Raw genomic sequence first — 27,987 nt, forward strand, 5'->3', positions numbered from 1 at the left:
TTCAGGAAAACACTGAGCAAAGCAAGCCAACCGAAGCAAGGACTTCAAGAATACAGCTTCAGCCGAGGACTACTGGATTTACAGACTGTATTTAAGTTCCATTTATTCTGGATGCTAGTTCGGCCACAGCTGGAGTACTGTGTACAGTTCTGGGCACCACACTATAGGAAGAATGTGATTGCACTGGAGAGGGTGCAGAGGAGATTCACCAGGATGTTGCCTGGGCTGGAGCATTTCAGCTATGAAGACGGAAAAGGCTAGGGTTGTTTTCCTTAGAGCAGAGAAGGCTGAGGGGGGACCTGATTGAGGTATACAAAATTATGAGGGGCATTGATAGATTAGATAGGAAGAAACTTTTTCCCTTAGCAGAGGGATCAATAACCAGGGGGCATAGATTTAAGGTAAGGGGCAGGAGGTTTAGAGGGGATTTGAGGAAAAATGTTTTCACTCAGAGGGTGGTTGGAATCTGGAACACACTGCCTGAAGAGGTGGTAGAGGCAGGAACCCTCACAACATTTAAGAAGTATTTAGATGAGCACTTGAAACACCATAGCATACAAGGCTATGGGCCAAGTGCTGGAAAATGGGATCAGAATAGTTAGGTGCTTGATGGCCAGCACAGACATGATGGGCCGAAGGGCCTGTTTCTGCGCTGTATAACTATGACTCTGACTTTAATCCAACCACCAAATCTGTTTCCCTCTGTAATCTATTTGTATGAGAGAGATTCTCGTGTGAATGTGTAGTGTATTTTTAAATCAAGTTAGAATGCTGAGTTTAAACAAAGAGGTAAGTTTATTATACTTAAGAAAACCTGTCCTATTGGTTCTTTGGCAATCACATTAGAGGAAAAAGGTAAAACACTCTGAGGTGGTAAGCACAACCACAGTTTTTAGAAAGGAATAAATCCCATTGCGAACAAACAAGAGGAAGGGTGAGGAGGGAGTCTGCAGCTCTTCCCTCACCTGGCTGTAACAGCACACACTAATTCCTCAGATAATGAAGCACTCCACACTCACATGGAGCAGCCTGGCTGTAATCCAGGATTGAAGTGAACAGCAGTAAGTAACACTAGCATTACACAGGTGCCAGGTGATGACCATCACCTCTCGATATCCAATGCCATTATCATAATCAAATCTCCCATTAACATCCTGGGGCTGAACACTGACCAGAAAATCAACATAAATACTGTGGCTACAAGAGGTCAGAGGCTGGAAATTCTGTGGAGAGTAACTCACCTGATTCCCCAAAGCCTATCCACCAACTACAGGACACAAGTCAGGAGTATGATGGAATACTCCCCACTTCCCTGGATGAGTGCTCAGCATCACCCAGGACAAAGCAGCCAGTTTAAATGGCACTCCATCCACCAGCTTCAACATTCACACCCTCCACCAATGCAGTGGCAGCAGTGTGTACCATCTACAAGATGCACTGCAACAACTCACCAAGGCTCCTTCAACAGCACCTTCCAAACCAGTGACCTCTACCACCGAGAAGGAAAAGGGCAGCAGTTGCATGGGAACATGGTCATCTGGAAGTTTCCCTTCAAGGCACACACCATCCTGACTTGGAACTATCACCATTCCTTCACTGTCGCTGGGTCAAAATCCAGGAACTCCCCAACACTGGGGGTGTACCAACACATCACAGACTGCAGTGGTTCAAGGCAGCAGCTCACTACCTTCTCGAGCACAACTAGGGATGGGCAAAAAATTCTGGACTTACCAGAAACACCCACATCTCATGAATCAATTAGAGAAATGGCTGTGTATTTGCAAATGAGTCAGAGCACTTCAGAATGAAGGACAGAGCAGCCGATTCAAATGAAGAGGCAGAGATGATTAACACCACTTTGGATGAAGTGCAGGAAGATAACAAATGAAAATCAGTCCCTTTATTGAAATATTTTATTGTTCAATTCTATCTTAAAGCCAGAAATTATAACAGTAGTGCCAACAGATATATCTGTCTATGTATGTACACAGAACAATCTTTAAAAAGCAAGTGAGAATAACTAGCAGCCTAGACTTCTGCACAGCAACAGGGAGTGACTTGAGCAAGTCCGTGCAGATCTCTCTCCAACTAAAGTGAATTATGGAATAGAGAATCTCACCCCACTCCCCTCAAACTGCAGCCCCTGCCCTGTACTCTAGCCCCCATCTCACCTGTGAACCCAGAATTAAAACAGTGTAAACACGGTGCTTACGAACAGTGGGATCAGAGACATCAAATTGCATGGGTCCCCAGTCAGGATGGAGGATTGAGTAAATCAATCACTTCTCCTTGTGGAGGAGAAACTCTGCATCTGCCATCAAATCTTAGCCTAAAAACAACCAAACTTACACATGGCTCTTAAAGCTGTTTGGTCATTTTGGTCTGGTTTCCCCTCCTACAGATTCAAAGATAAGCACAGTTCCCACTGATTGGTGCAAACACACCACCCTTTAAACACAAATATCCTGTTGACGTATGGCACAGTCAGTCAGCAGTTAGTTTCACATACATGTTCAGGAATACAGTACAGTTCTCAATAAAATGCATGAATTGGACAAAGTTTGCACCCTCCATTTAATTAACCTAAAAAAATTCACCAATTAGTGTTTAATACTGATTAAACCTCTCAAAAATACTTTAATAAAGGTTTAACACAAGAACATTAACAGCCCTGCGCAGACAAAGCAGCCATTATAAAATAGTGTAAACCATAAACAAATTATATATTAATTTTGAGAATAAATAACTGGATTGAAATTGTGGCTTTTTCAGTTACACGCTTCTGTCACGAGCTTTGTTTACCACTTAACGGAGTGTATTGGATTCACTCAGCTGGTGTCAGGGCACAAGAGAGCTTTGTTGTTGAGCTTCCTCAGTGCAAGCAAGAAAGAGTGTGCAAATCCCAAATTACCACATAATTCCAGAGTGAATAATGTTTAATGCTTATAGGGATTCTCTGCTGAGGGTCTGGAGCAAGTCTGACCTTGTAATCAACACTCCCGGAGCAGTCAGTGGTGGGGAAAAAAGGGGACGAGCACTCGACTTACTGCAAATTCCAAGAGACCTCCAAATCCCACGACCCAGACTTGGGAAGATTGAGGTTGCCCTGTTTTGATTTCACTAGCCACCAAACCCCACCCCTCTCCCCTCTGGGCTAAAGGCATTGCCAAATGTATTAAAGCTCATTTCCAAGTCTGGATAAATAAAGTAAAACTGCAGTTGAGACAACCCAAAGAACACAAACATCCCTCAGTCTGACCTTCCAAGTAGAGTTTCTGCATACTCTGCATAATGCACATCCCAGTCATTCTAACCCCTCCCTAATCCTCAGTGTAGTCTGGCTATTACCAATAGACTAACTCACTCCAAAATACATCCGTCTATTCAAAGAACAAAGAAAATTACAGCACAGGAACAGGCCCTTCAGCCCTCCAAGCCTGCGCCGATCCAGATCCTCTATCTAAACATGTCGCCTATTTTCTAAGGGTCTGTATCTCTTTGCTTCCTGCCCATTCATGTATCTGTCTAGATACATCTTAAAAGACGCTATCGTGCCCGAGTCTACCACCTCTGCTGGCAACGCGTTCCAGGCATCCACCACCCTCTGCGTAAAGAACTTTCCACGCATATCCCCCGTAAACTTTTCCCCTCTCACTTTGAACTCGTGACCCCTAGTAATTGAATCCCCCACTCTGGGAAAAAGCTTCTTGCTATCCACCCTGTCTATACCTCTCATGATTTTGTACACCTCAATCAGGTCCCCCCTCAACCTCCGTCTTTCTAATGAAATTAATCCTAATCTACTCAACCTCTCTTCATAGCTAGCGCCCTCCATACCAGGCAACATCCTGGTAAACCTCCTCTGCACCCTCTCCAAAGCATCTACATCCTTTTGGTAATGTGGTGACCAGAACTGCACGCAGTATTCCAAATGTGGCCGAACCAAAGTCTTATACAACTGTAACATGACCCCTGCCAACTCTTGTACTCAATACCCCGTCCAATGAAGGAAAGCATGCCGTATGCCTTCTTGACCACTCTATTGACCTGCGTTGCCACCTTCAGGGAACAATGGACCTGAACACCAAAATCTCTCTGAACATCAATTTTCCCCAGGACTTTTCCATTTACTGTATAGTTCACTCTTGAATTGGATCTTCCAAAATGCATCACCTCGCATTTGCCTGGATTGAACTCAATCTGACATTGCTCTGCCCAACTCTCCAATCTATCTATATTCTGCTGTATTCTGACAGTCCCCTTCACTATCTGCTACTCCACCAATCTTAGTGTCGTCTGCAAACTTGCTAATCAGACCACCTATACTTTCCTCCAAATCATTTATGTATATCACAAACAGTGGTCCCAGCACGGATCCCTGTGGAACACCACTGGTCACACGTCTCCATTTTGAGAAACTCCCTTCCACTACTACTGTCTCCTGTTGCCCAGCCAGTTCTTTATCCATCTAGCTAGTATACCCTGGACCCCATGCGCCTTCACTTTCTCCATCAACCTACCATGGGGAACCTTATCAAACGCCTTACTGAAGTCCATGTCTATGACATCTACAGCCCTTCCCTCAATCAACTTTGTCACTTCCTCAAAGAATTCTATTAAGTTGGTAAGACATGACCTTCCCTGCACAAAACCATGTTGCCAATCACTGATTAGCCCATTTTCTTCCAAATGGGAATAGATCCTATCCCTCAGTATCTTCTCCAGCAGCTTCCCTACCACTGATGTCAGGCTCACCGGTCTATAATTACCTGGATTATCCCTGCTACCCTTCTTAAACAAGGGGACTACATTAGCAATTCTCCAGTCCTTCGGGACCTCACCCGTGTTTAAGGATGCTGCAAAGATATCTGTTAAGGCCCCCAGCTATTTCCTCTCTCGCTTCCCTCAGTAACCTGGGATAGATTCGATCCGGACCTGGGGACTTGTCCACCTTACTGCCTTTTAGAATACCCAACACTTCCTCCCTCCTTATGCCGACGTGACCTAGAGTAATCAAACATCTATCCCTAACCTCAACATCCGTCATGTCCCTCTCCTCGGTGAATACCGATGCAAAGTACTCGTTTAGAATCTCACCCATTTTCTGACTCCACGCATAATTTTCCTCCTTTGTCCTTGAGTGGGCCAATCCTTTCTCTAGTTACCCTCTTGCTCCTTATATATGAATAAAAGGCTTTGGGATTTTCCTCAACCCTGTTTGCTAAAGATATTTCATGGCCCCTTTTAGCCCTCTTGATTCCTCATTTCAGATTGGTCCTACATTCCCGATATTCTTTCAAAGCTTCGTCTTTCTTCAGCCTCCTAGACCTTATGTATGCTTCCTTTTCCCTTTTAGCTAGTTTCACAATTTCACCTGTCATTCATGGTTCCCTAATCTTGCCATTTCTACCCCTCATTTTCACAGGAACATGTCTCTCCTGCACGCTAATCAACCTCTCTTTAAAAGCCTCCCACATATCAAATGTGGATTTATCTTCAAACAGCTGCTCCCAATCTACATTCCCCAGCTCCTGCCGAATTTTGGTATAGTTGGCCTTCCCCCAATTTAGCACTCTTCCTTTAGGACCACTCTCGTCTTTGTCCATGAGTATTCTAAAACTTACGGAATTGTGATCACTATTCCCAAAGTAGTCCCCTACTGAAACTTCAACCACCTGGCCGGGCTCATTCCCCAACACCAGGTCCAGTATGGCCCCTTCCCGAGTTGGACTATTTACATACTGCTCTGGAAAACCCTCCTGGATGCTCCTTACAAATTCTGCTCCATCTAGACCTCTAACACTAAGTGAATCCCAGTCAATGTTGGGAAAATTAAAATCTCCTATCACCACCACCCTGTTGATCCGACATCTTTCCATAATCTGTTTACATATTTGTACCTCTATCTCACGCTCGCTGTTGGGAGGCCTGTAGTACAGCCCCAACATTGTTACCGCACCCTTCCTATTTCTGAGTTCTGCCCATATTGCCTCACTGCTCGAGTCCTCCATAGTGCCCTCCTTCAGCACAGCTGTGATATCTTTTGACCAGTAATGCAACTCCTCCACCCCTTTTACCTCCCTCTCTATCCTGCCTGAAGCATCGATATCCTGGGATATTTAGTTGCCAATCATGCCCTTCCTTCAACCAAGTCTCAGTAATAGCAATAACATCATACTCCCAGGTACTAATCCAAGCCCCAAGTTCATCTGCCTTACCTACTACACTTCTTGCATTAAAACAAATGCACCACAGACCACCAGTCCCTTTGCGTTCATCATCTACTCCCTGCCTTCTCTTCCCCTTAGTCACGCTGACTTCATTATCTAGTTCCTTACAGGCTTTAGTTACTACCTCCTTACTGTCCACTGACCTCATTTGGTTCCCATCCCCCTGCCACATTAGTTTCTTCTACTACTTTCCTGAACCATCATTCACCCAAGTCACTAAATAAAGGTCAAACAATTGCCCTTTGACCAAATGTTGATGGTCAGTGCCTGGCTATATGGTGAAGCTGCTGTTAACAGGATTTGGACTGAGTCTTGGGCCACAAACCCAGCTGCCCCATGTTCAGGGCTACTTCTACAGCTGGCAATTAGATCACCATGTGTTAAGAAGCCAATATGGAGGCATTGCAGTCTTCAGGAACACTGTCTGGCCTTTCCAGATAACACAGGTGAAGCCTCACAGCCAAGATCTCCTCACTGAACAAGGCTTCACCTGTCAGCAACTTATTCTCAAATTCTTCTGCCTTCTCCACTAACAGCTCATGAGAAACAAAACCCTTACTGGCTGGTTGATAGGAACTCGTCACTATCAATGTACATTACTGGTAGATAATTGAGTTAATGTTAACTATCATATTTGCAGGCTACAACATCCCTGTAATAGAGAAAAAGATGGCTCCTGTTGGAAGGGCAGAATGGAGATAGATATACTTTACATAAAAACATTAATAGGTCACAAACTGTAGTAGTTTTAATTCTCTCCTTCCTCCTTTTATAGCACTGAAGATGGAGGTGGCTTGGTGGCATAAACACACCCAAGTTTGAGAGAATTTGATGAAGTTCTGATCAATCCGAATCTGACTCAAATCTAAGCTCAATCTCAGTGGAATTGCAGCTTCGCCACCCCCCACCCTCCTTTATTGCAGTTTGCAAAACCCCCTCCACGTCCCTCTGGTCTTCAGCTATTTCCCAGAAAGGGGAAAATGGAATGTCATCCTCCTAACCGCCATCACATATCCTCACCCACAATATTTAAATTAAGCTGATTAGCATGCAGTATATATTTTATATCAAACATCAGAGCTCCTCCTGTATATTTATTTATATGGTGGAACTTTCTAGAAGCAGTGATTTAACAGATTAATTGACATTTTTTTTTGTTCTCTCCAAGTCTAAGAGGTGTGGTATATAGGCACCCATTAAAAACCCAGACTCAAAACCTGCCCGACAACAACCAGCTGTGCTAATCGTAGCTTCCCTCTTGAAATTGGATTTCAACCGATGAAACTTGCTGTGAATTTCCCACCTTGTGCTCCTTTCTTGGCCCATCGGTTGATTTGATATTCGCCTCAATGTGTGAAAAGAAGTGGCCTAAATTTGACCAAACAGAAACTTGGCATCAAGACACTCATGATCAATGGTAGGATCACTATGGCTGCAAACTAAACCAGAATCTAGGGGGATACAAGATTTTCAAGTCATCCCCCCTTCAAGCACCATTCTTCTTGGAAATTGAAAATGGCCAAGCAGAATTAGGCAAAATTAGGGTAGCTGCACGGTTCTCTTACTACATGTGTGCGAATTCACCCAGCTTTGGGCTTATTCTGTCCCAGGGCCCCAATCCAATCCTCAGGTGAGTTTATCAGCCTAGTCTTGGTGAATGCTGGGCATGGATATGGGTCCAGTCAAAACTGGCCTAGTCACTGGGCTGTTCAGGCCAAATTGCCAGCTAACGCCCACAATCTAGACTTGCATGAAGAATAGGTCATTTGGTTCAAGTACCAGAGAGAGGCCAGTGCCCATGGAACCCATATACGCGTCAGAGTTCCTGCAGGATCAGCTGGGGGTGGGGGAGATGGGAAGATCAACGTCCAGGACACTACTCGAAGGACCAGGGCACCTGGGGGTGGAGAGCTTTTCCATTTGTTACAATTCTAAACTATGTTGACTTGCCGCAAGTAAAAAAGGAAACTTTCTCTTAAACCCTTCCTATATCAGAGGCTTCACTTACCAAAGACTTAGGCAAGTTGAGTCACCAGAATGGGCTGGAATTAAAGAGTTTGCAAGCCAAAATGTCAGCCTAAAGACCATAGCAAAATCACCCCAATTTTACTCCGAGGAACCAATAAGGCTCGGCCACTATTCATTGTCCCAAATAATTTGTATTGTCCAATATAATGACAAAAACCCCTTTAGTTCTTTTTTTTTTTTTTTAAACTGGCCAGCATTCCAAAGTATTTGGTGGTCACCATTTCAATCCCTTGGTCCCAGTTGGCTCTTGGCCCGTTACTTGCCCATGGTCACAACTTGGCTTTTCACCCAGTTCACTGGTGTTCTAGGAAATTCTGAGCCTGGGGCCTGGTACGATTGTGCAACTTTATATGAACTGGGAGAAAGCTTTCTTGGGGTTTACGTGCATTACTGGACATCACTAGAAACACATTCCAGAAAAAGGTCTAACACATTGCCAAGGACAGACTGGGGTGGGGGAAAAACCAACATAGGTTACAACTCCCTATCCACAGCAAATGCACTTGAAGGTTTGGCTGTTGCACATAGTCCTGATCAGAATTCAACTTTGCAAGCTGCAAAGGTCTCCTCTTGCATGACAACCGTACTGTTACTCCCCAACACAGTGATGTTCAGCGATTGTTGCCTCTCGTGGGTCTCCTGGTACCATTTGTGCATGATCGGAGAGTCAAAGGTCGGGATTATGGTGACCTGCAAAGAAAAGGGGCTAGGTAACAGCCAATCTCCAAGTGAGGAACATTCCAGAATGTCAGAAAACCCTGTGGAGTTACTGGGAAAGGACAGAGATTTGGACATTACTAGTGGACTTGCAAGACAGCTAGGTACTGCCTGGAGATAGAAGGGTTTGAAGGATATTCCAGGTCAGTGGAGAGCTGTGTTGTTTTAAGAAAAGGGAACATGCTTTGTTGGGGCTTGTGGTCACTTCCTGTTAATTAACCTCAGCCTGGAAAAAGCAGAAGATTACAGTAGGAGACACAGTGCGTTGCAAAGTGCTAAGGTACGAGGTTAATAAGCTTCCCCCAAGCATCTCTACAGTAAAGACAACTTGTATTTATATAGCACCTTCCACAACTTCAAAACATCCCAAAGAATCTTTGCAGCCAATGAAAGACTTTCTGAAGTGTAGTCACAGTTGTAATGTATGAAAAACAGCAGCCAATTCGCAAACAGCAAGGTCCCACAAACAGCACTGTGATAATGGCCGGATAATTTGCTTTTAGTGATGTTGGTTGAGATATAAAAATTGCTCAGGACACCAGAACTTTCCTGCAGTTCTTCAAGAGTGTGCCCTTCGATCTTTTCAATCCACCTGAGGGGGCAGACAGGGCCTCGATTTAATGTCTCAACTAAAAGATGGCATCTCCAACAGTGCAGCACTCCCTCAGTACAGCACTTGCTTTTATATAATGCCTTTAATGTAGAATGCACATGACAGTTTACAGGAGGGTCAGACAAAAATGGACAGAGCCACATAAGGAGATTTTAGGAAAGGTGACCAAAAGCTTGGTCAAAGAGGTAGGTTTTAAGGAGTGTCTTAGAGAAGGAAAGAGGTGGAGAGGTGAAGGTTTAAAAGGAGGGAATGGTGCAGCAATTAAAATCTGGGATGCGCAAGAGGCCAGAATTGGAGGAGTGCAGCGATCGGAGAGGATTGTAGGGCTTGAGAGATTATAGATAGGGAGAGGTGAAGGTGTGGAGGGATTTGTAAACAAGGATGAATATTTTGAGAGGCACCAGCTGCAGGCAGCCATTACCCTGATAGAAAACCCTCTCACCTGGATACTATTCCCCCAGACTGCTTTGCCTTCCAGGAGAGAGTCCAGAATGTTCCTCAGCGCCCCCTCCTTTTGTGAGTCATCCCCACTTATGACATAGACTGAAGATCGTAGCCGTCTAAAAAAGTCTGCGTTGATCGTCCTGGCGCTGTAGTTGTTGGGGACGTAGGCAAGGTCAACATACACAGGGGGTCCCACAGGAGGACACTTACTCGCTGCACCTGCAATAGCAACAACTTGGTGAATGAGCAGGGACCCTGGGTCCTGGGATGGCAAGAGGAGTTCATATCATTTATGAAGTACCGCAGCCAATAATTAAGACTGTGCAGAACGGAAGAAAATTTGTTGTCTGCCCTTCCAAACGACTGGCATAGATTGGCCACCTCCTAGTTTGGGGGCAGCTTTGGGGAAATGGCACTTGCCCCCTACTCCTGGGTTCAGGAATAAGAGACGCCTGCCACCTGCAGCCAAGTGTGTGCCCACGTCTCAACCTAGGCCATTCCAAACTGATGTGAGTAGTGGGGCTTCAACCCACAAACCTTGGTGAATCCACAGGCAACGGTTCTACCCACTGCACCATGGCTGACACCCTGGTGAAACAAAGATAGAAACTGTCAATCCACCTGTTGATGCTCACCATCAAGCATCACCAAACCATCACCCTCAGGAAAAGCAGGCATAAGAAAATGATACAGCAATTGCACCACCAATGCCCGAATAAGCAGGAGGCCATTCAGCCCCTTCAGCTTGTTCTGCCAGTGAGAGCATGGCTGATCGGTTTAACTCCACCCACCCGCCTTAGCTCCATATCTTTTTATACCCTTGTCTCGCAAAAACCTCTCCATCTCAGATTTAGAATGAAGCTGGCACCAACTGCTTTTTGAGAGATAGTGTTCCACACTTTTATCATCTGCACGAAATTATTGCTAACTTCTCCTGAATGGCCTGGCTCTGATTGAGGTTTATGTCCTCTCATCCTAGACTCCCCCACCTGTGGAAAAAAAAAGTTTCTACCTACCCTATCCATTCCTTTCAAAATTCCAAAAACTCAATCACATCACCCCTTAACCTTCTGCATTCCAGGTAATACACACCCAGTTTATTAATCCATCAATACAACCCTTGGAGCCCTGGTAATCTGTGCTGCACAGAACTGTACACATTTACTCCAGAAATGGCATAACCAGAGCTTTGCATAGCTGTAGCAGAACTTCCTCCCCTTTACATTCTATTCCTTAAGTTCCAAAAGCCTTTGATTTTTTTTTGTACTGATTATTAGATTTTAATGATCTGTGTACACAGACACCTCAATTCCATTGGGGTTTTCCAAAGGGCTTTCAAAAGAGCTAACAGGCATAATGGGCTGAATGGCCTCCTCTGAGCTGTAAGATTCTAGGATTACATCAGTCTCACCTGCGTTCTGTAACTGACCTGCAACTGTGCTGCAAGGTGGTTTGGAATTTGCTGTTTGAGAACTCCTTCCCTTCTTCTCCTCCGAATTTAAGGATTGGTTGGAACTTGCCCTGAAAACTCTCCCAGATCGGTCACTCTTACAGGTTGTGGCCAATTTATCCATCTCTTTAGACGTCAGCTGGGGACCTTTTGTTTTGGAGAAAGTTGATTTTTTAGTGTTTTCACTTTTTCGTGCTGTAGAGCCCAAACTTGGCTTTGAACCCAACATTTTGCCTTTTGACCTCTCTGTGACCTCTTTGGCAGAGTTCTGGGTCAGAACCTCAGGGTCTACCATGCAGATGCCAGGTTGGGGCGGGGGCGGGTGTGGGTCTTTCATTGGGGCGGGCAGAGGGTCATGTGGTCTGGAGGATGCAGGACGAGAAGCGGCCGAAGCCGACCTGTCTGCAGGAAGGCTCTCTGAGTCATCCTCTGAGTCGATGCCCCCATCTGCAGTGATTGACGGGCAGTCCTCAGTCCCAGGCTGGACATCTGAAACCGAGAGGGTCGGGAGGGAGTCGCTAGCAGAGGTCGGGGTCCTTTCGTCCAGCGGTGACTTTCTATTAGGAGACTTGTGACTTCTCCTTTGTGCAACTGGCTTGGCAAATTCCTGGGAAAGGTCACTATCGTCTGACAATTCCCGTGGGCTGGGGTTGATGGAGGGGGAGAGTTCAGTCTTTGGGTGCTTAAATTCACAAGGTGACACAAGGCACAAGTCAACATCATGAGGGGATTCGGAGGGGAGTCCCACCACACGTGGCAAATGCCCGTCGACTCCATCCCCATGAGTGAATGCACAATCACCATCCACCGAGGCATGGACCTGGGGCACCTGTGGAGGTAGAAATGTATCTTGCACTGACTTCAAGGGCAGGCTCATGCCATGAGGGTCACCTTTCCCAGAGAATGCTTCATGTTCAGGAGAAAGACCATTGGGAGGCCCCCTCTGATTACCCTCACGTGGAGAGGGCAGAGCTTCACTAAGAGGTGGTAGAACTTGTTCAAAGGAGATGGACAGAGACTCATCAACTTCTGTGGAATGAGGAGAGCCAACTTCTGCAGGCAAAGAAGGGGTTGTCAGAGTTGGCGAGACATCAGGGACGACTTCCTTGAATGGACTCAGGGTCAGGAAGCTGGTCTGTCTGTCCAATGGTGCATTGGCATTTTCAAATGGTGGCCGTGCATTTGGCTGGGGTCCTCCATCTAAAGGCTTATTAAAAGCATTGTTCAACTGGATTTCCTCATTGAGGAGGCTGGAAACACTCTCAATTAAACCATCTTCACTTCTGGGAATGATCTCATCAATTGGTGATTGATGGAAAGGAGTGTGGCCAGCACTGGCAGGGCCAGATCCTGGAGGAGAGACCATTTCCAAGGTCTTCTCCTCAGAGCTTACACAATGGTCCTCCAGAGCCTCTTGGTTGTTGACTGACATCTGCCCTTTAAATTCATCTGGTGGCCCGAGCTCAGTTGGTGTTAGATCAAAATTAACACTACGATCACTCCGTGGGGTTTTTGCAAGAGGTGAGTGAGCTGCCATGTTCCTACTGGGGCTCAACTTTTCATCAAAATACCTGAACTTATCAGGACTTTCCATCTCAAAACCATCTTTATTTTCAGCATCATAGATCAGACCATTAATATGGTTAATTCTAATCATACCTTGATCAGATTCAGCCTCCGCATCACCTTTGGCTTCCTGTTTTCCTTCCACATCCTTGCTTCCCTCGCGTGTCTCAGGCCACTCCTCCAAGACAGCTGTGTCCTCAATCTCAGTGAGGCCAGTGCTGACAACATGGCAGTCATCTTGGGGAGAAGATTCGAGCTCGCTTTCGTTCTCCATCGTGGTGAAACCTTCGTCAGGCGATGGTTCATGCAGCAGCACCGCCTTCCCCTCGTCCCCTCCAAGCACCGATTCAACCTGGTTCGGTAACTCCACGCCTCCTGCCTGCATCTCCTGTTCTGTTCGCTCGAGCTTTTCAAAATCCACAGTCATATCCTCTGGTGTGGACAATTTGGAAGTTGTCAGCTCAACTCCCTTCTCAGCAACAGATACACTGCCAGGAGCTTGCTTACATTCTGCTGCAGGCTCCTTCTTCTGAACCCCAGATTTGACTTTGATAGGTCCTTTTGCAGAAGGAGCCTGATCTTTTCTGACCTCTTTCGATCCAGCTGTCTCTTTGCTTGGTACACTGGCTTTTGCTAAAGTCTTTCTGCTGTCAGCAGAAACGGTTGACACTTTTTTATTGGGAGCCTTCACTCCAGCTTTTTCATCCTTTTTAACTTCCTTTTTAGGCTCCTTCTTAACTGGCTTTGCCAAATCTTTTCTCACCAACTTCTTTTCCTCAGCTTCTTTTTTTTCTTCCCTTTTAGAGACTTTCACATCCTTGTTCTCTTCCAGCTTTGTCGATTTGACCCCTCTCTTCTGCAGTTTGTCCTTGGACAGTTTTGTCTTTGTGTCTGATTTCAGTTTCTCACCAGTTTGCTCTCTGGCCTTTGGCTCTGCTGACATATTGGAATGAGACTCTTTTCCTCCCTCACTTGGTGCTGCCGTGTCAGCTTTTGTTTTTCCAGGCTTGTCCTTCCTCTCCACCCTCTGTTTGTCCTTTGCAAACCCCGGCCTTGCTCCCAACATGCCAGCCTCCAAATCATGTCCTGCTTTACCAGACGACCCCTTGGTGAGGCTCTTGAGACTCTCCCGACTTTCTGCCCTTTTGGGCTTGGGGCCCTTGTCTTTTTGCAAAGATTCCAGTTCACTCTTGGTAGCGGAAGGTTGCTTCAAGAATTCCAGGTGTTTCAGCTTCTCTAGTCCCTCCAAGATCTTGTTTTGAGGAGCGCAACCAGGAAACAGCACTCTGATTATCTTCGCCATCCGACTTGCTGGGTGCCAAACAACAAGAGCACAAATGGACACCAGACACTGAATTGGAATGTCTCCTCCTTTTGGCCAACCATTGCCTGTCCACTGTTGCATCATGAATTCCAGGTCTTTACTGCCTTTACAAGGGTTAAGGACATACATCTCCAGGCGTCCAACTCCCATCTTTTGAAAGAGAATTATTGGTTCTAAAGAGTTACCAACAGTTCTACAAAGCGGCTGTGCGTTAATACCCAAATGATCCAGATACTGAAGTGTTACACTAATCTCATCAATGCTTCGCCTGATATTATTTCTCTCAATATGCTGGAGCCTTTTGGGTGCATTGAGAAACATGACACCTATCTCGGGAGAAATAAGATTCTTCATCCAGTCACCATTCAGTTCACAGTCTTGAGATTGATCCTCGTCCAGTTCCGCCAGCTTTCTCTGTAGCAAACTGTTGATTCCAGGCAGGTTGTCGGTCCCAATGTGAGTCAACAGGATAGAGTCAATCCTGTCTAGGTGGCGGACAAGCTTCCAGTACGAGGATTTCTGGTCTGATCCTCCATCCACCAGAATATTGAAGCCATTAACAGCAAAGAAGGCAGAGTCTCCTCGCCCTCCTGGGAAGATGTAGCAGCACGGTTTGGAGAGCTTCAGGAAGCCCACCGTAGCTGGGGGTTCCAGGAGGTCAAATGGTGAGGACGACTCCAAAGTTTCGGACAGATACTCCAGGAATTCCTGCAGCCCTTCCATCTCGGGCAGTGTGACAGGAGGATTCAGCTTGATCTCAATGAACTCCTGGAGACTGTGCTTCTCCAAGCTCGATTTCTTCCATTCTCCTAAATCAGGGCAGGCGAGCGTAAGGCTGGCCTTGTCAGCAGGAGGAGTGAAGCTTAACAGCTCTCCGATCTAAGAGGAAAGCAAAATGTCAACTTATTAATACATCATCCTACACTCATTTCCATAAACTTCAGCTCATCCAAAACTCTGCTGCCTGTGTCTTAACTTGCAGCAAGTCCCATTAACCCATCACCCCTGTGCTTGCTGACCCAAATTGGCTGTTGGTCCAGCAATATCTCAATTTTAAAATTCTTGTCCTTATTTTACACTGTCCCTTGAAAACACTCCTCGGGCAGACATAGTACGAGTTGGATACATAGTAGAGAGATCATAGGCAGAGGGGCCCTGGCTGCCCAAATGCTAAATGAACAAGGTGTAATTCAATTTTGAGATCAATGATTGCACGAAATGGCGAAGCAGTAGCACGGTTCAGTGAAAGGGGAGATGGAGCATTGTCGGAAATAACCTCCTTGTCAGTGAAGATCTGGATGAAATCCTGGAGAGTGAAGGATCCTTTCTGCAAGAGTAGATCACCCGATTCCTCCAGACATGGCCCAGCCAACACCAACAGCTTGTGTCGCGATGCTGCGGATATCAGAGTCTGTACCTAGATTAAAACAGCAACACAAAAATCAGTCAAGCTTCATTAAAACAGATCCTGTTAAAAGACAATAAGGGCGTTGGGTTATTGCAGCCTCTTGTCCCTAGTTGCTGCACCCCTGGTTTCAAACAGACTAACAGGAGTGACACCAAGTTGCTGCAGTGTCAACTAGGAAACTGAACCACAAGTGTTACTTTAAGGGCATCCACTAATAGAATTACCAAACAACTGCTCCAATTAAAGAACTTACATTTATAGTAGCTTGCACCACCTCAGGACATCCCAAAACATACAGCCAATCATTCTTCCCCAAGTGTAGACACTATAGGAAACATGGAAGCCAACTGGTGCACAGCAAGACCACACAAACAGCAATGAAATAAATGATTAGATAATCTGTTTGAGATATTGGTTGAGGGATAAATATTGGTCAGGACACCCCTGCTGTTCTTTGAAATAATGCCACAGGATCTTTTACATCTACCCAAAAGGGGAAATGGGGCCTCAATTTAATGTCTGATCCGAAATGCAGCACCTTCAACAGTGCAGCACTCCCTCAGTACTGCACCGGGTGTGTCAGCCTGGATTATGGACTCAAGCCTCTGGAGTGGGACTTGAGCCCACAAGCCTCCTTACTCAGAAAAGAGTGCTACCCACTGAGCCACAGCTGATTAAACTAAAGATGCTTAAAATACAACAGCAAAAGAATAAGGAACCTTAACAACTAACTCAGATTATTCCTCACGATACTCTATACTCTACACTGACTGCAGCAAGCATTAAGAGTACTGTTGGGCACCGCGTGCTCCCTCTCCAGGGCCACACGGGCACAGACAACACAGTGAAAGGCAGGCAGCCAGGGTAGGCCTTAACTATAGTGCCTCCCACAGTTGAATAGTCTAATGTGCATATGAAGTAGTGAGGGAAGCTGTTCCAGCAGGAGGCTGCACCTTCAGGAGAGGAAGGGGAAAACCTGGGATGGTGGTTGTGTTGGCAGGGGGTGGGGGGGGGGGGGGGGGGGAAGGGAGGAGAGAATATATAGGGAGGTCATGAGATTAGAAAGGAACAAATGATGCCTCACCTCAGTGCACAGCAACTCATTGGAGGGGTTTATCAGGACCAGTGTTTCCAAAGCCTCACCACAGTGATGGAGAATCTTCTGGCCTAAGACAGAAATAAGGACAAATTGAAAGAAGAAACATGAACCCAGCTGATAACAGCCAGACAGGCCTGCACCGTACAACACTGGGCACATTACTGGTGGAGACAGGCCTGCACCGTACAACACTGGGGCACATTACTGGTGGAGACAGATCTGTCACTGGCAGTTGGGATGACTTAAAGGAAATGGATTAAGTGCAAAACAGAGTGTTAAGTGGGAAGCTTTTAAAGAATATTCTAGATAAACAAGCCTCCCACACATGGCTAGAGGAGATGAGAGAGACAGGAACATACATTAGTGTGAATCCAGCTCATGAAACTAGCTTCTTCAGCCAGAGAGCTACATCAGGTTAGACATCATCCTTACACCTGTGTGTCCTGGGTTCTCCCCATGCCCAGACTGATGATTGGAATCTGGCTGCTGACCTGTGGTCAGGATCTAACATGCATGTTTCCCACAGCACAAAACTGTCCTTAAAATGAACCTCTCAGGACAACTGATGAAGTAGAAAAATTTTGCAAGCACCCATACAACTGGAGTGTTTGATGGGATCCAAAAGCAGAAAGAAAATTCATCTCCAGCAGCTACACCTATAATAGAATCAGAACAGTTACAGCACAAACAGAGGCCATTCGTCCCATGCCGGTGCAGTTTCTCTGCAAGAGCAACTCATCTAGTCCCACTCTGCCACCTTTTCCCTGTAGCCCTGCAAATTTTCTCGCCAGATAATTATCCAATTCCCTTTTGAGAGCCGATTGGATTTGCCTCCACCACACTCTCTGGCAGTGCATTCCAGATCCTAAACACTTGCTGCGTAAAAGTTTTTTTTTAAATACAGGTCACTGTTGCTTCTTTTGTCAATCACTTTAAATTGGTGTCCTCAGGTTATTGATCCTTCTGCTAATGGGAACAGTTACTCTATCTACTCTGGCAAGGCCCTTCATGATTTTGAGCACCTCTATCAAACTCCTCTGCTCTAAGGAAAACAGCCCCAGCTTCTCCAATCTATCTACATACCTGAAGTCCTCATTTCTGGAATCATTCTTGTAAACTTTTTTTCTGCAACATCTTTAAAGTCTTCACATCCTTCCTAAAGTGCAGTGCCCAGAACTGGACAATATTCCAGTTGAGGCCAAACTGGTGTGTTATAAAAGGTTCACCATAACATCCTTGCCTTTGTGCCTCTATTTATAAAGGCCAGGATTCTGCGTGCCTTATTAACTGCTTTCTCAATCTGCCCTGCCACCTTCAATTTGTGTACATATACCACCACCCCACCGCTCCTACACCCACTTTAGAATTGGTCTCTATTTTATATTGCCTCTCCTTGTTCTTCCTACCAAAATGAACCACTACACTCTGAATCGGACAATGAATGTGTGTGGGGCAGTGCAGGTCACGCTCTCTTGAGAACAGAACAATTACAGGGATTCAAGCCCTGCACTTCCTGAAACCCCACACACCCAAATAGTACATTACTGAGAGGAACCTGTTTGGATAAATTCCCCAGGCAAACCTTGCATCCAAAAAGAGAGCGTCATCTGTACAGAAGAGCAGGATTGCAGTATAATCAATTCATTACAGATAGGTTTACTGTAGAACGACCCAGTATTTCTATAGCACCTTTCAGCATCCCAGGACATCCCAAAGCAAGTTCCAACCAATGAAATACTTTTGAAGTGCACTCACTATTCTATGCAGGGAACATGGCAAATAGAGCACTGCAAAGTGATAGCGACCAGATCATCTTTTTTGGTGGTGTTGGTTAAGGGTTAAATACTTGTCCAGGACACAGATGAGGACTCCCCTGTTCTTCAAAAGTGGTTGCGGTAGCCTTCAAACCCACTTGAGGGGCTAACAGAGCCTCAATTTAATGTCTCATCTGAAAGGCAGTACCTCAGACAGTGCAGCACTCTCAGTACTACACAGGGAGCATCAGCCTAGATTAAATACAGAAGTCTCCGCAGTCGGACTTGAACCCATTACCTAATGGCTCAGATGCATGCTCCTACATGTTAAAGAAATTAGAAAATGATCTGAATTGCGAAACACCAATTAAACATCAGCAAGGAAATAGCAGGGGGTCTGAGTGTTTAGCAGGATGGTGCCAAAAGCAAAACTGAAGCAGCAACAAAACGTGGAACAAGTTGCATTTATATAGCATCTTTAATGCAGTAAAACATTCCAAGGCACTTCACAGGAGTAATTAACAAAATTTGACATTATGCCATATAAGGAGATATTAGAGCAGGTGATGGCCAAAGAGGTACGTTTTAAGGAGAGTCTTAAAGGAGGAGGGGTAGAGTGGTGGAGGGGTTTAGGGAGGGAATTCCAGAGCTTAGGCAGGATGCTGCCTGGGCCCCATCAGAAAAGGATCCATTAATGCATAAGCTGTTTTCTGCCAGCCAGCCAATCTTCAATCCATGTTAATATCTTACACCCTACACCATGAGCAATAACCTTTTATGTGGAACTGTCAAATGCCTTCAGGAATTCACGTACAGAACGTCAATGGGCTCCCCTTTATCCACGGCACATGTTACTCTTCAAAAACTCCAATAAATTGGTTAAACATGATCTCCCTTTCACAAAGCCATGCTGACTATTCCCGATTACCTTGAGCTTTTCTAAGTGCCCAGCTGTAGCCTCCTTAATGATTGATTCTGCTGCTGGGGTGCTGGAGCAATTTAATGGAACGTCAAAGATACCATCAGATAGCTGGAACATCTCATGATCACATCATTCTCCACCAGTTTAGATGCAAATCTAATCTCTTTCCACCTCCACCCTCCTCTGTCCTGTTTGACTGGGCAGACCAGGCAGCACACAAGGTACAAGATATGCCCGACCTCACACCAACCCCATTTTCTCTCACAGTTCCCCAAACGCACAGAGACCCCCCAAATCTCAGTAAATCCCAGAAATATTTATTGAATTGGATCAATTTTCTGCTAGGCGATGGGTTACAGAACAGAATCCCACACATTCAGAAAGCCCACAACCACAGCAACACTGGAGGTTGTTCTGGAGATTGATGCAGATGATTGTGGCATTAAACTCACAGGTTGGACTCCAGCATTTAGCACCTCACTCTACAGATACTGCTCGACCTGCTGAATATTACCAGCATTTTCTGTTTTTATTTCAGATTTCCAGCATCCACAGCATTTTGTTTTTGTACTGAAACCTTGCAGCATAGCTTGACTGACCTGGCTGGGACTTCACAGCCTCTGCACCGGAAGCCTTGCTTAAACCACAGGCACTTTGTGAACAAAAGATTCTCTGTGACCCTCAATCTAAAATACTCGGGTGGGTCAAATGTTCTCTTGCAGGCCGTGTGGTGGGCTTCAAAACTGATGATTAGTGGAGAAGTCAGAAGTCTCTAAACAGTGCCATCATGTGAAATTCACATCATTTGGGACAAGCACACTGACAAAGGGTCTCTCCATATTAGATAAATGAGCCAGCACTTGCTATTTCATCCTCTGCCTTGGCCAGACTTCAGAACAAGAATTTACAAAGGCTGAAACCAGTGAGATTAGAATAGATTAAATGGAAAGAATTTCTATTGACATATTCACGTCAAGATGTCCCAAAGTGCTTCACAGCCAATGAAGTACTTTATGTACGTAGTTATCGTTGTAATAGGGAAGTGAGGCAGTTAATTTGTGCACAGCAAGATCCCTCAAAAAAAAAAAAAACAATAACCAGATAATCCACTTTAGCAATGTTGGTAGAGGAATGAGTATTAGACAGGTCACTGGGGAGAGTGCCCGCTCTTCTGAAAGCATTAACAGAAGAGCAGCAACACACTGGGAAGAAATATTTAACACCACTGGTTTTACCACCCATCATGGACTTCACACTCTAATCATACCTGCAATTTTTTTTTTCCCTTTAAAAGTTTCTCAGGATGTGAGCATCACTGTCAAGGCCGACATTTATTGGCCATCCCTGGCTGCCCTGGAGATGGCAGTGAGCTGTCTTCTTGAAGCTTTGCAGTTCATGTGAAGGTGCTCGAGGTGCTGGTAGGAAGAAAGTTCTAGTCACGATGAAGGAACAGCGATATATTTCCAAGTCAGGGTGGAGTTTGACTATGGGTCAGGAGAGGGTGTCAATACTTGCAGGTGGTGATGTTCCCATGCACCTGCTGCGCTCGTCCTTCTAGGTGGTAGAGGTCACAGGTTTGGAAGGTGTTGTTGGAGGAGCCTTGGAGAGTTGCTGCAGTGCATTTTGTAGATGGTACACACTGCTGCCACTGTGCGTCAGCGGTGGAGGAAGTGAATGTTTGTTTGTGGATGGGGTGCTGATCAAGCAGGCTGTTTCGTCCTGGACAGTGTTGAGCTTCGTGAGTGTTTTTGCAGCTGCACTCATCCAGGCAAATGGAGAATATTCCATCACACTCCTGACCTTGTAGATGGACAGGCTAGGGAGTCACTCACCACAGGATTCCCAGCCTCCGACCTGCACTTGTACACTGTATTTATATGGCTGGTCCAGTTAAGTTTCTGGTCAATGGTAACCCGCAGAATGATGGGGCATTTGGCCATGATAATGCTCTTGAATGATAAGGGGAGGTGGTCAGCCCATTTGGACTCAAGTATAATCACACACTCATTTTGTATGGTTATCAACTGTTGCTACCAAAATGAACAGATTGTTAGAAAATCCTAATATTTATCTAATTCCTACTTTTGGTCAAGTTGATTGGCCACCATCTTTGATGCAGGACGGCAGCTATATTTGGCATTATCTTCAACTGTTCGCAAGACAGTTGAGCTGCTCCAAGAATTTCTGGTGTCTATAAATGTAGAGGAGATGTGTGCAGTTATTAAAAGTATGCACACCCCTCCCTGAGGAGGCTTCCAAACCACACAGCTCAGTGTTCCATCACTAAATGCTGCTCCTACGAGCAGAGAGCAACAGGAACAGAAACGAGACAAAAAACACACACGGACACAGATGGCTGAGATTCCCAACATTCCTGCCCTCCCCATAGCATGAACACCTGCCTCCAACAGTCAGAAGGAAGTGATCATCACCCCTCCCCACCCCTCAATCCACCTCAGGCCAGGGAAAGCTTTGTAACAAGAGATGGAAGAGCAGGAAGAATCTCAGGAGCCTGGAAATCTAGTCAAGGATAATTGAGACACACCAAGAGTAGGCCATACAGCCAAACAAACTTGCTTCACCATTTATCATTGCTGAACTTCCAAACCAATTCTACTTTTATCCCCTATCTCTTGATTCTCAGTGCCCGAAAGTCTATTGAAATCATTACACCTATCAAATAGCACTCAATATCCAGCTGTGATTAAAGGGACTGAACGGATCCCTGTCCCGCACAAAATATACACTCCCAGTGCTGCACTGTCAAAGGTGCCATTTTTCCCCATCTGCCCCCCTCAGGTGGATGTAAAGGATCCCAGGGCCACTATTGAAAGAGCAGGGGAGTTCTTTCTGGTGCCCTGGCCAAATTTATTCCTCAAACAATATCACAAACAGATCTGTCCATTACTATTGGTGGGATCTTACTGTGTGCAAATTGGCTGCCATGTTTCCAACAGTATAAAAGTGCATGTCATTGGCTTTGGGACATCCTGAGGTTCTGAACAACTTGCATTTATATAGCACCTTCCACATAATAAAACATCCCAAGGCACTTCATTGGAGCAAATAAAATTTGACACCGAGCTAGTTAAGGAGATATTAGGACAGGTGACCTGGTCAAAGAGGTAGGTTTAATGGAGAGTCTTAAAAAGAGGAGAGGTAGAGAGAGAGAGAGAGGTGGAGGGAGGGAATTCGAGAGCTTAGGGTCCAGGCAGCTGAAGCCACCAATGGTAGAGCAATTAAAATCAAAGATGCTCAAATGGAGGAGATTGGAGGGTTATAGGGCTGGAGGAGGTTACAGAGATAGGGAGGGGGGAGGTCACAGACTGATTTGAAAACATGGATGTGGATTCCAAAAATCGAGGGGTTACCAGATTTGAGCCAAATTAAGTCAGTGAGCACAGGGTGATGTAAAGGCCTGCTCGGGTCTGCAATTGGAACCCAACCCGAGCCTGACAGAACCACATCCGACCTGAGCCCGACCCAGCCAGAGTCCTATGATTTTTTTTCCCATGCCTGATCCGACCACTGGAATGAAGTTTATTATATTAAAGTGCTCTACCTTGGATGGAATCACTCACTGCAGACTAGTGCGGAATCCGGATGCATGTTTCCCACCTTGACGTCCTGGCTGTCACTGTGTCCGACCCGGCCCAAGCCCAAATGCCAGACCCGGAAGAGCGGCTCGACCCGAACCCGACACACATTGCCGGGCCTGGTCGGGTAGCCACGCTCTAGGGTGATGGGTGAATGGTGCGAGTTAGGATATGACAGACTTGAGGTCATCCAGAATTCTATGGAGGAAAGAACTAGGGAGGCCACCCAGGAGTGTGTTGGAATAGTCAAGTCTAGAGGTAGCAAAGGCACAGATGAAGGTTTCAGCAGATGAAGTGAGGCAGGGATGGAGTTGGCTGATGTACTGAGGTGGCAATGGTGCAGATTTGTGGTTGGAAGATCATCACAAAGTCAAATAAGACAACGGTTGTGAACAGTGGCAGGCAGTTGCCAGGGAAAGGAATGGAGTTGGTAGCGAGGGAAGGGAGTTTGTGGTAGGGACTGAAGACAATGGCCCCAGTCTTCCCAATATTTAATTTATTTGAACAGCATTATATAAATGCAAGTCTTTGTCCTTTGAGCCTTGTGCCACATACACAGATTTAAACTGCAGGTGTGGACAATGACAACAAAGAAGAAAATTGCAAGTCACAGGGACACACTGCCTAGTTACTAATAGTGCTGCTGGGGCCTCTCCTTGTTGTATAAACTGAGTTAAGGGTTGAATTAATTCTCTCTCGTATTTCAAATCAGATGAGAGATAGATTTATTAAACAGATAAAGGTTTGGTATTCAGATTTTTAGCTGCATGGAATTGAGTTGAAGTTCTACATGCAGAACCCTGCCCTGTTGATACAATCACTGGTTTCAGCCCAGTGAGGCCACAGCTTTCACTACCTCCATAATGACTAGCCACTCCGAGGTCACTGCTGCTAGAGGGCTGGGTGTTAGCAGATCAGCTCGAAACGGGTGCTTCTCAAGGGACAGGTGACTCAGCATCCTACGCAAAAACAGTCACTACCCGAAAGACTCCCTCCATTGACATGTCTGCAGCCTACTTCCCCCAATCAGTCACCAGAGAGTCACAAGTGATAGTGTGAGGGGGGGGTGGGGGGGGGGGGGTGACTCACTACCACAGTCTGCTGGAAGAGTTTCTCATTGGCACAAGGCCAAAGCTGATCAACTGCTTTCCTCGATTGAAGATGCCATCTCCCTCTCGTCCAACCATCCATCTTTCATCTATGAGGATGGCCTGTCAGTCTCAGGAGGATATTCACCTCTAGGGGGCATCACAGCTGACCAGAGTCTCTTTCCAGCCCCACACACATCCCTCCTCCCAGGCACCACCCCACTTTGCAGCATAAATATCAAGACTCACCAGCATAAACTCTGGCCATTATTGCCCTCTTCCTAGCTCTGGGATACTGAAACCAATTGTCAGGCCATACAGATGTGGGGCTGAGATCAGCTTACTCACAGTTTAAAGATGCAACATTCAGACATGGGTATTTGACAGTTTATACTCTGTACCACTGCTGGCTGATTCACAGGGACAGGATTTGAACCTCAACTTCCCATCCCTAAACAAAAGGTGCACCCATGTTTTCGAGCTCCTATATTAGGGGAATCCCATAAGCACTATTTGAAAAGCAGGAGAGATCTCTGCAGTGTCCTGGCCAATATTCATCCCTCAACTAACAGATTATCTGATCACATTTATGTGAGCTTGCTGTGCGCAAGCTGGCTGCCATATTTCCCTACTACAGTGACTACATTTCAAAAGTACTTCATTGGGTGTAAAGTGTTTGGGATGTTCTGAGGTCATAAAAGGCACTATATAAATGCAAGTTCGCTCTTCTTTCAACTGAAGATTCCACAACTTCAATCAGAAAAATGGGTTATTCAGGAGGGGGGGGGGCGGGTCCCCTGTGCACCGCTATCTAACCTCACAATCAAAACCAGACCAGCTTCAAGTTTTTCACTCCAAGTATTCAAAAGCACCACAGAATGAAAACATTATTGATCAGAGAGAAAACAAAATCCCCAAACATTCAGTACTTGAAATTCAGAAAATCCTCTGCAGCTGAACCATTGGGTGAAATTGGAAAGAACTCAACCACAGCAAACAAAACGAAGGACTAACCTTTCGCTTCCTCAGGAAATGTAGCAGAGTGTCTGGAGACAAAGAGCTTCAGCTGTTCATCCAGGCTGTAAGCAGCAGCATCAATGTCCCAGGAGAGGATACCTAGAGAAGAAACAACACAGGCATTGAGGAGGGGGGTGGGGAGCAACACAGGAATTTGGGTGTCAAGATACAGGGAGCTCAAAGCCAGTGGGCAAATAGAAAAAAAAACATTCAAAAAGGCTCATGAATTGTGGCCTTTATCACAATGTCACTGGAATTCAGAGATGAGGAAGTGATGCTTCAGTTGTTGGAGCCTTGATCAAACCCCATCTGGAACAAAAGTCAAGTTTATGCAACCTGACCTCAAAATTTAACCATTTCATCCCCAGTGTAATTTTGGTAAATCTGGACTGCACCCTCTTCAGGGTCATTACATCCTACCCAAGTTCTAGTGCCAGACACATGGGGTCTGAGCAAGGCTCTGACCTGAAACATCACTTCTTCCCCCTTGGTATTCCAATCCCTCAAGTTAAAGGCCAACATTCCATTAGCCTCATTGATTCTGTCCACAAACCTTTAGTGAATTTCACACAGAATCAAATCCCTTTGTTGCTCCACAGTCTAACCATCAAGAAAATATTCCAATTTGTCTTTCTCTGATCCACTGGCTGACTACACTTCCCCACAGCGAAGTCCCTCAGCAACATTTTGCCCTCTGTCGTCATCTCTTTGGACAACTTCTTGTCCCAACTATACAATTTACTGAGAAACAGTTAATGTTTCAGGTCAATGATCTGTTCTGTTGAAAGGTCATCAGCATGTAACGTTAACTCCGATTGTCTCTCCACAGATGCTGTCTGACCGGTTGAGTGTTTCCTTCATTTTCTGTTATTTGACAGGTTACTGTACATCAATTGTTTCAATTACTAATGGAGTGCCGACCATACCCACCCAGGTAATGGCAAATTACTGATCTGCACTGCATTAAGGTTGTCTGGCCATAGTAGATTAAATGCATGGGACCAGGCTTCCTTTTAGATAGGGGATCCCAAGGAGACAATATTTCCAAACAGACAGAATTAAAAAGACTAGCTTTAAGTGTAAAAGCACATACAGACCAATGGGAATATACGAGGGTGCTTTGGGGGGGGGGGGGGGGGGGGGGAGATGAGCGGGAAGACAACAATTTGCATTGATATAGCGCCTTTAAACGTAGTAAAACGACCCAAGGTCAGTGACGACTGTAGCAACAGGAAACTGACATCAGTTACAATGTGTCCAAAGATGAAACTGACACATTGTATTTTTTCATAAAAAGAAAACGATACATTATAACCGCCCACTCGGATCACAACATGAAACTAACACATTGTGTCCACAGGGTGAAACTGACACATTGTGTCCAGTTCTTTGACATTAAACCAGCACCGCGGAGACATGTCTGTCACTAATCCTGGAATACACAGGGAATCGCTGGATATTACAGGACTTCGGGATTGAGATATTAATCGCTCCCCCCCCCCCCCCTTCCCATGTTTTTCGCATCCTACGGGAACATCCCGCAAACCAGACGCAAGGAGGCGTTTCTGCGGGAATGCATTGAAAAATTCAAACTCTGCTGCTGCAGGGACAGGCGGGAGCCCAGCTCGGGTTACAACTGCCAAAGGATGTAGATAAATATTTTTCCCGAAAGATTACAAACAGCCCTTTGTACTGGTGGGCGCTTTTTTTGTTGGAGAGAAGGGGGGTGGAAGAGAATGTTAAATCGATCCCTACAAACTTGGAAAAAAAAAGCACCGTCAGGCCATCACAGATTGGCCCGGAAAGGCAGACGGTGCAGGCCTGAGTCACCTCTTCCAGCCAGAAGAGAGTGTCCGGTGCCTCCGGTAACAAGATTCAACAATCACTGAGATATCAGCCAGAAGCATCTCCTGTCTGCTGCAGACAGCGGCTGGATGTTTAGATAGGAAACAAAGGAAGTAATTCACCCTCATTTCAAAAGGAAAAGTCACCATATTAACAGCCTAAAAACAAAGAAATTCCCGCGGCAAAGGTGCCGAGCGGTTTATTTTTATAGCCACCAAATACCCCATGTGAAGTTGCAATTCCCCGGCAGCGGGTTACAATGCTCCGATACCGGTTGGCAAACATTTGCACTGCCCCAGAAGGTGGTATCATGGTTTGCAATGCGCCAATACTCCAGGCGGGGTATTAAACAATTGAAATGCCCCGGGAACAGTGTGAATGCTCTCAGACCCCAGGAGCGGGTATTAAACAGTTGCAATGCCCCGGGAAAGGGTGTTATAGGGGTGCAATGCTCCCATACCCCAAGAAGGGCAATAAGCAAGTTGCATTGCCTCAATCCCCTGCCGTTAATTACTCTCCGCGGGACTTTGCCTGTTTTAACGCCGCCGCCTGTCTCTCTGTCTCAGTCACATTAAAGGCCCCACCTCGCTGGATCTGCGCAGTTACATCCCGCAGCAGCTCCGCTCTCCCGGACTCTCCAACCACCACCAGGGCGGAGGCTTTGGTCCCGGGGCCGCTTCCTCGGTCTGGAGCCGCCATTCACTCCGCTCCTGCTCGCGCTCCAGGCCCATAAACCCCGCCTACTCGTCCCCTGACGTCACACCTCATTAATATGCAGAATGACCACACCGCCAGCCAATCAGCGGCGCGCTTTCTCCATTTCCAGTTTGATTTTAAACCAGGTCGAGGGAGGAGCGAAAAAAATATGGAACTTTTTCCCTGATCC

The 27,987-nt window shown here is 45.9% G+C and overlaps 1 protein-coding gene across 2 annotated transcripts; it reads right to left on the reverse strand.

Annotated features, from left to right (window-relative positions):
- Positions 1-1,899: 1,899 nt before the first annotated feature.
- Positions 1,900-27,839, reverse strand: map1sa (microtubule-associated protein 1Sa). Of its 2 annotated transcripts, XM_068015995.1 has the most exons (8): positions 27,686-27,839; positions 25,254-25,355; positions 16,865-16,947; positions 15,649-15,789; positions 13,142-15,251; positions 11,462-11,629; positions 10,031-10,251; positions 1,900-8,948 (listed from the first exon to the last, which is right to left on the reverse strand). In XM_068015995.1, exons 1-8 carry the CDS (start codon positions 27,798-27,800, stop codon positions 8,793-8,795), a joined length of 3,096 nt encoding a protein of 1,031 aa, XP_067872096.1. In that variant the 5' UTR covers positions 27,801-27,839; the 3' UTR covers positions 1,900-8,792. The 2 variants fall into 2 exon arrangements, with proteins under 2 accessions (XP_067872096.1, XP_067872095.1); XM_068015994.1 differs by having other exon boundaries at positions 11,462-15,251.
- Positions 27,840-27,987: the final 148 nt, after the last annotated feature.

The sequence above is a fragment of the Heterodontus francisci genome, chromosome 36 (assembly GCF_036365525.1).
Source record: "Heterodontus francisci isolate sHetFra1 chromosome 36, sHetFra1.hap1, whole genome shotgun sequence".
Taxonomy (NCBI): Eukaryota; Metazoa; Chordata; class Chondrichthyes; order Heterodontiformes; family Heterodontidae; genus Heterodontus; species Heterodontus francisci.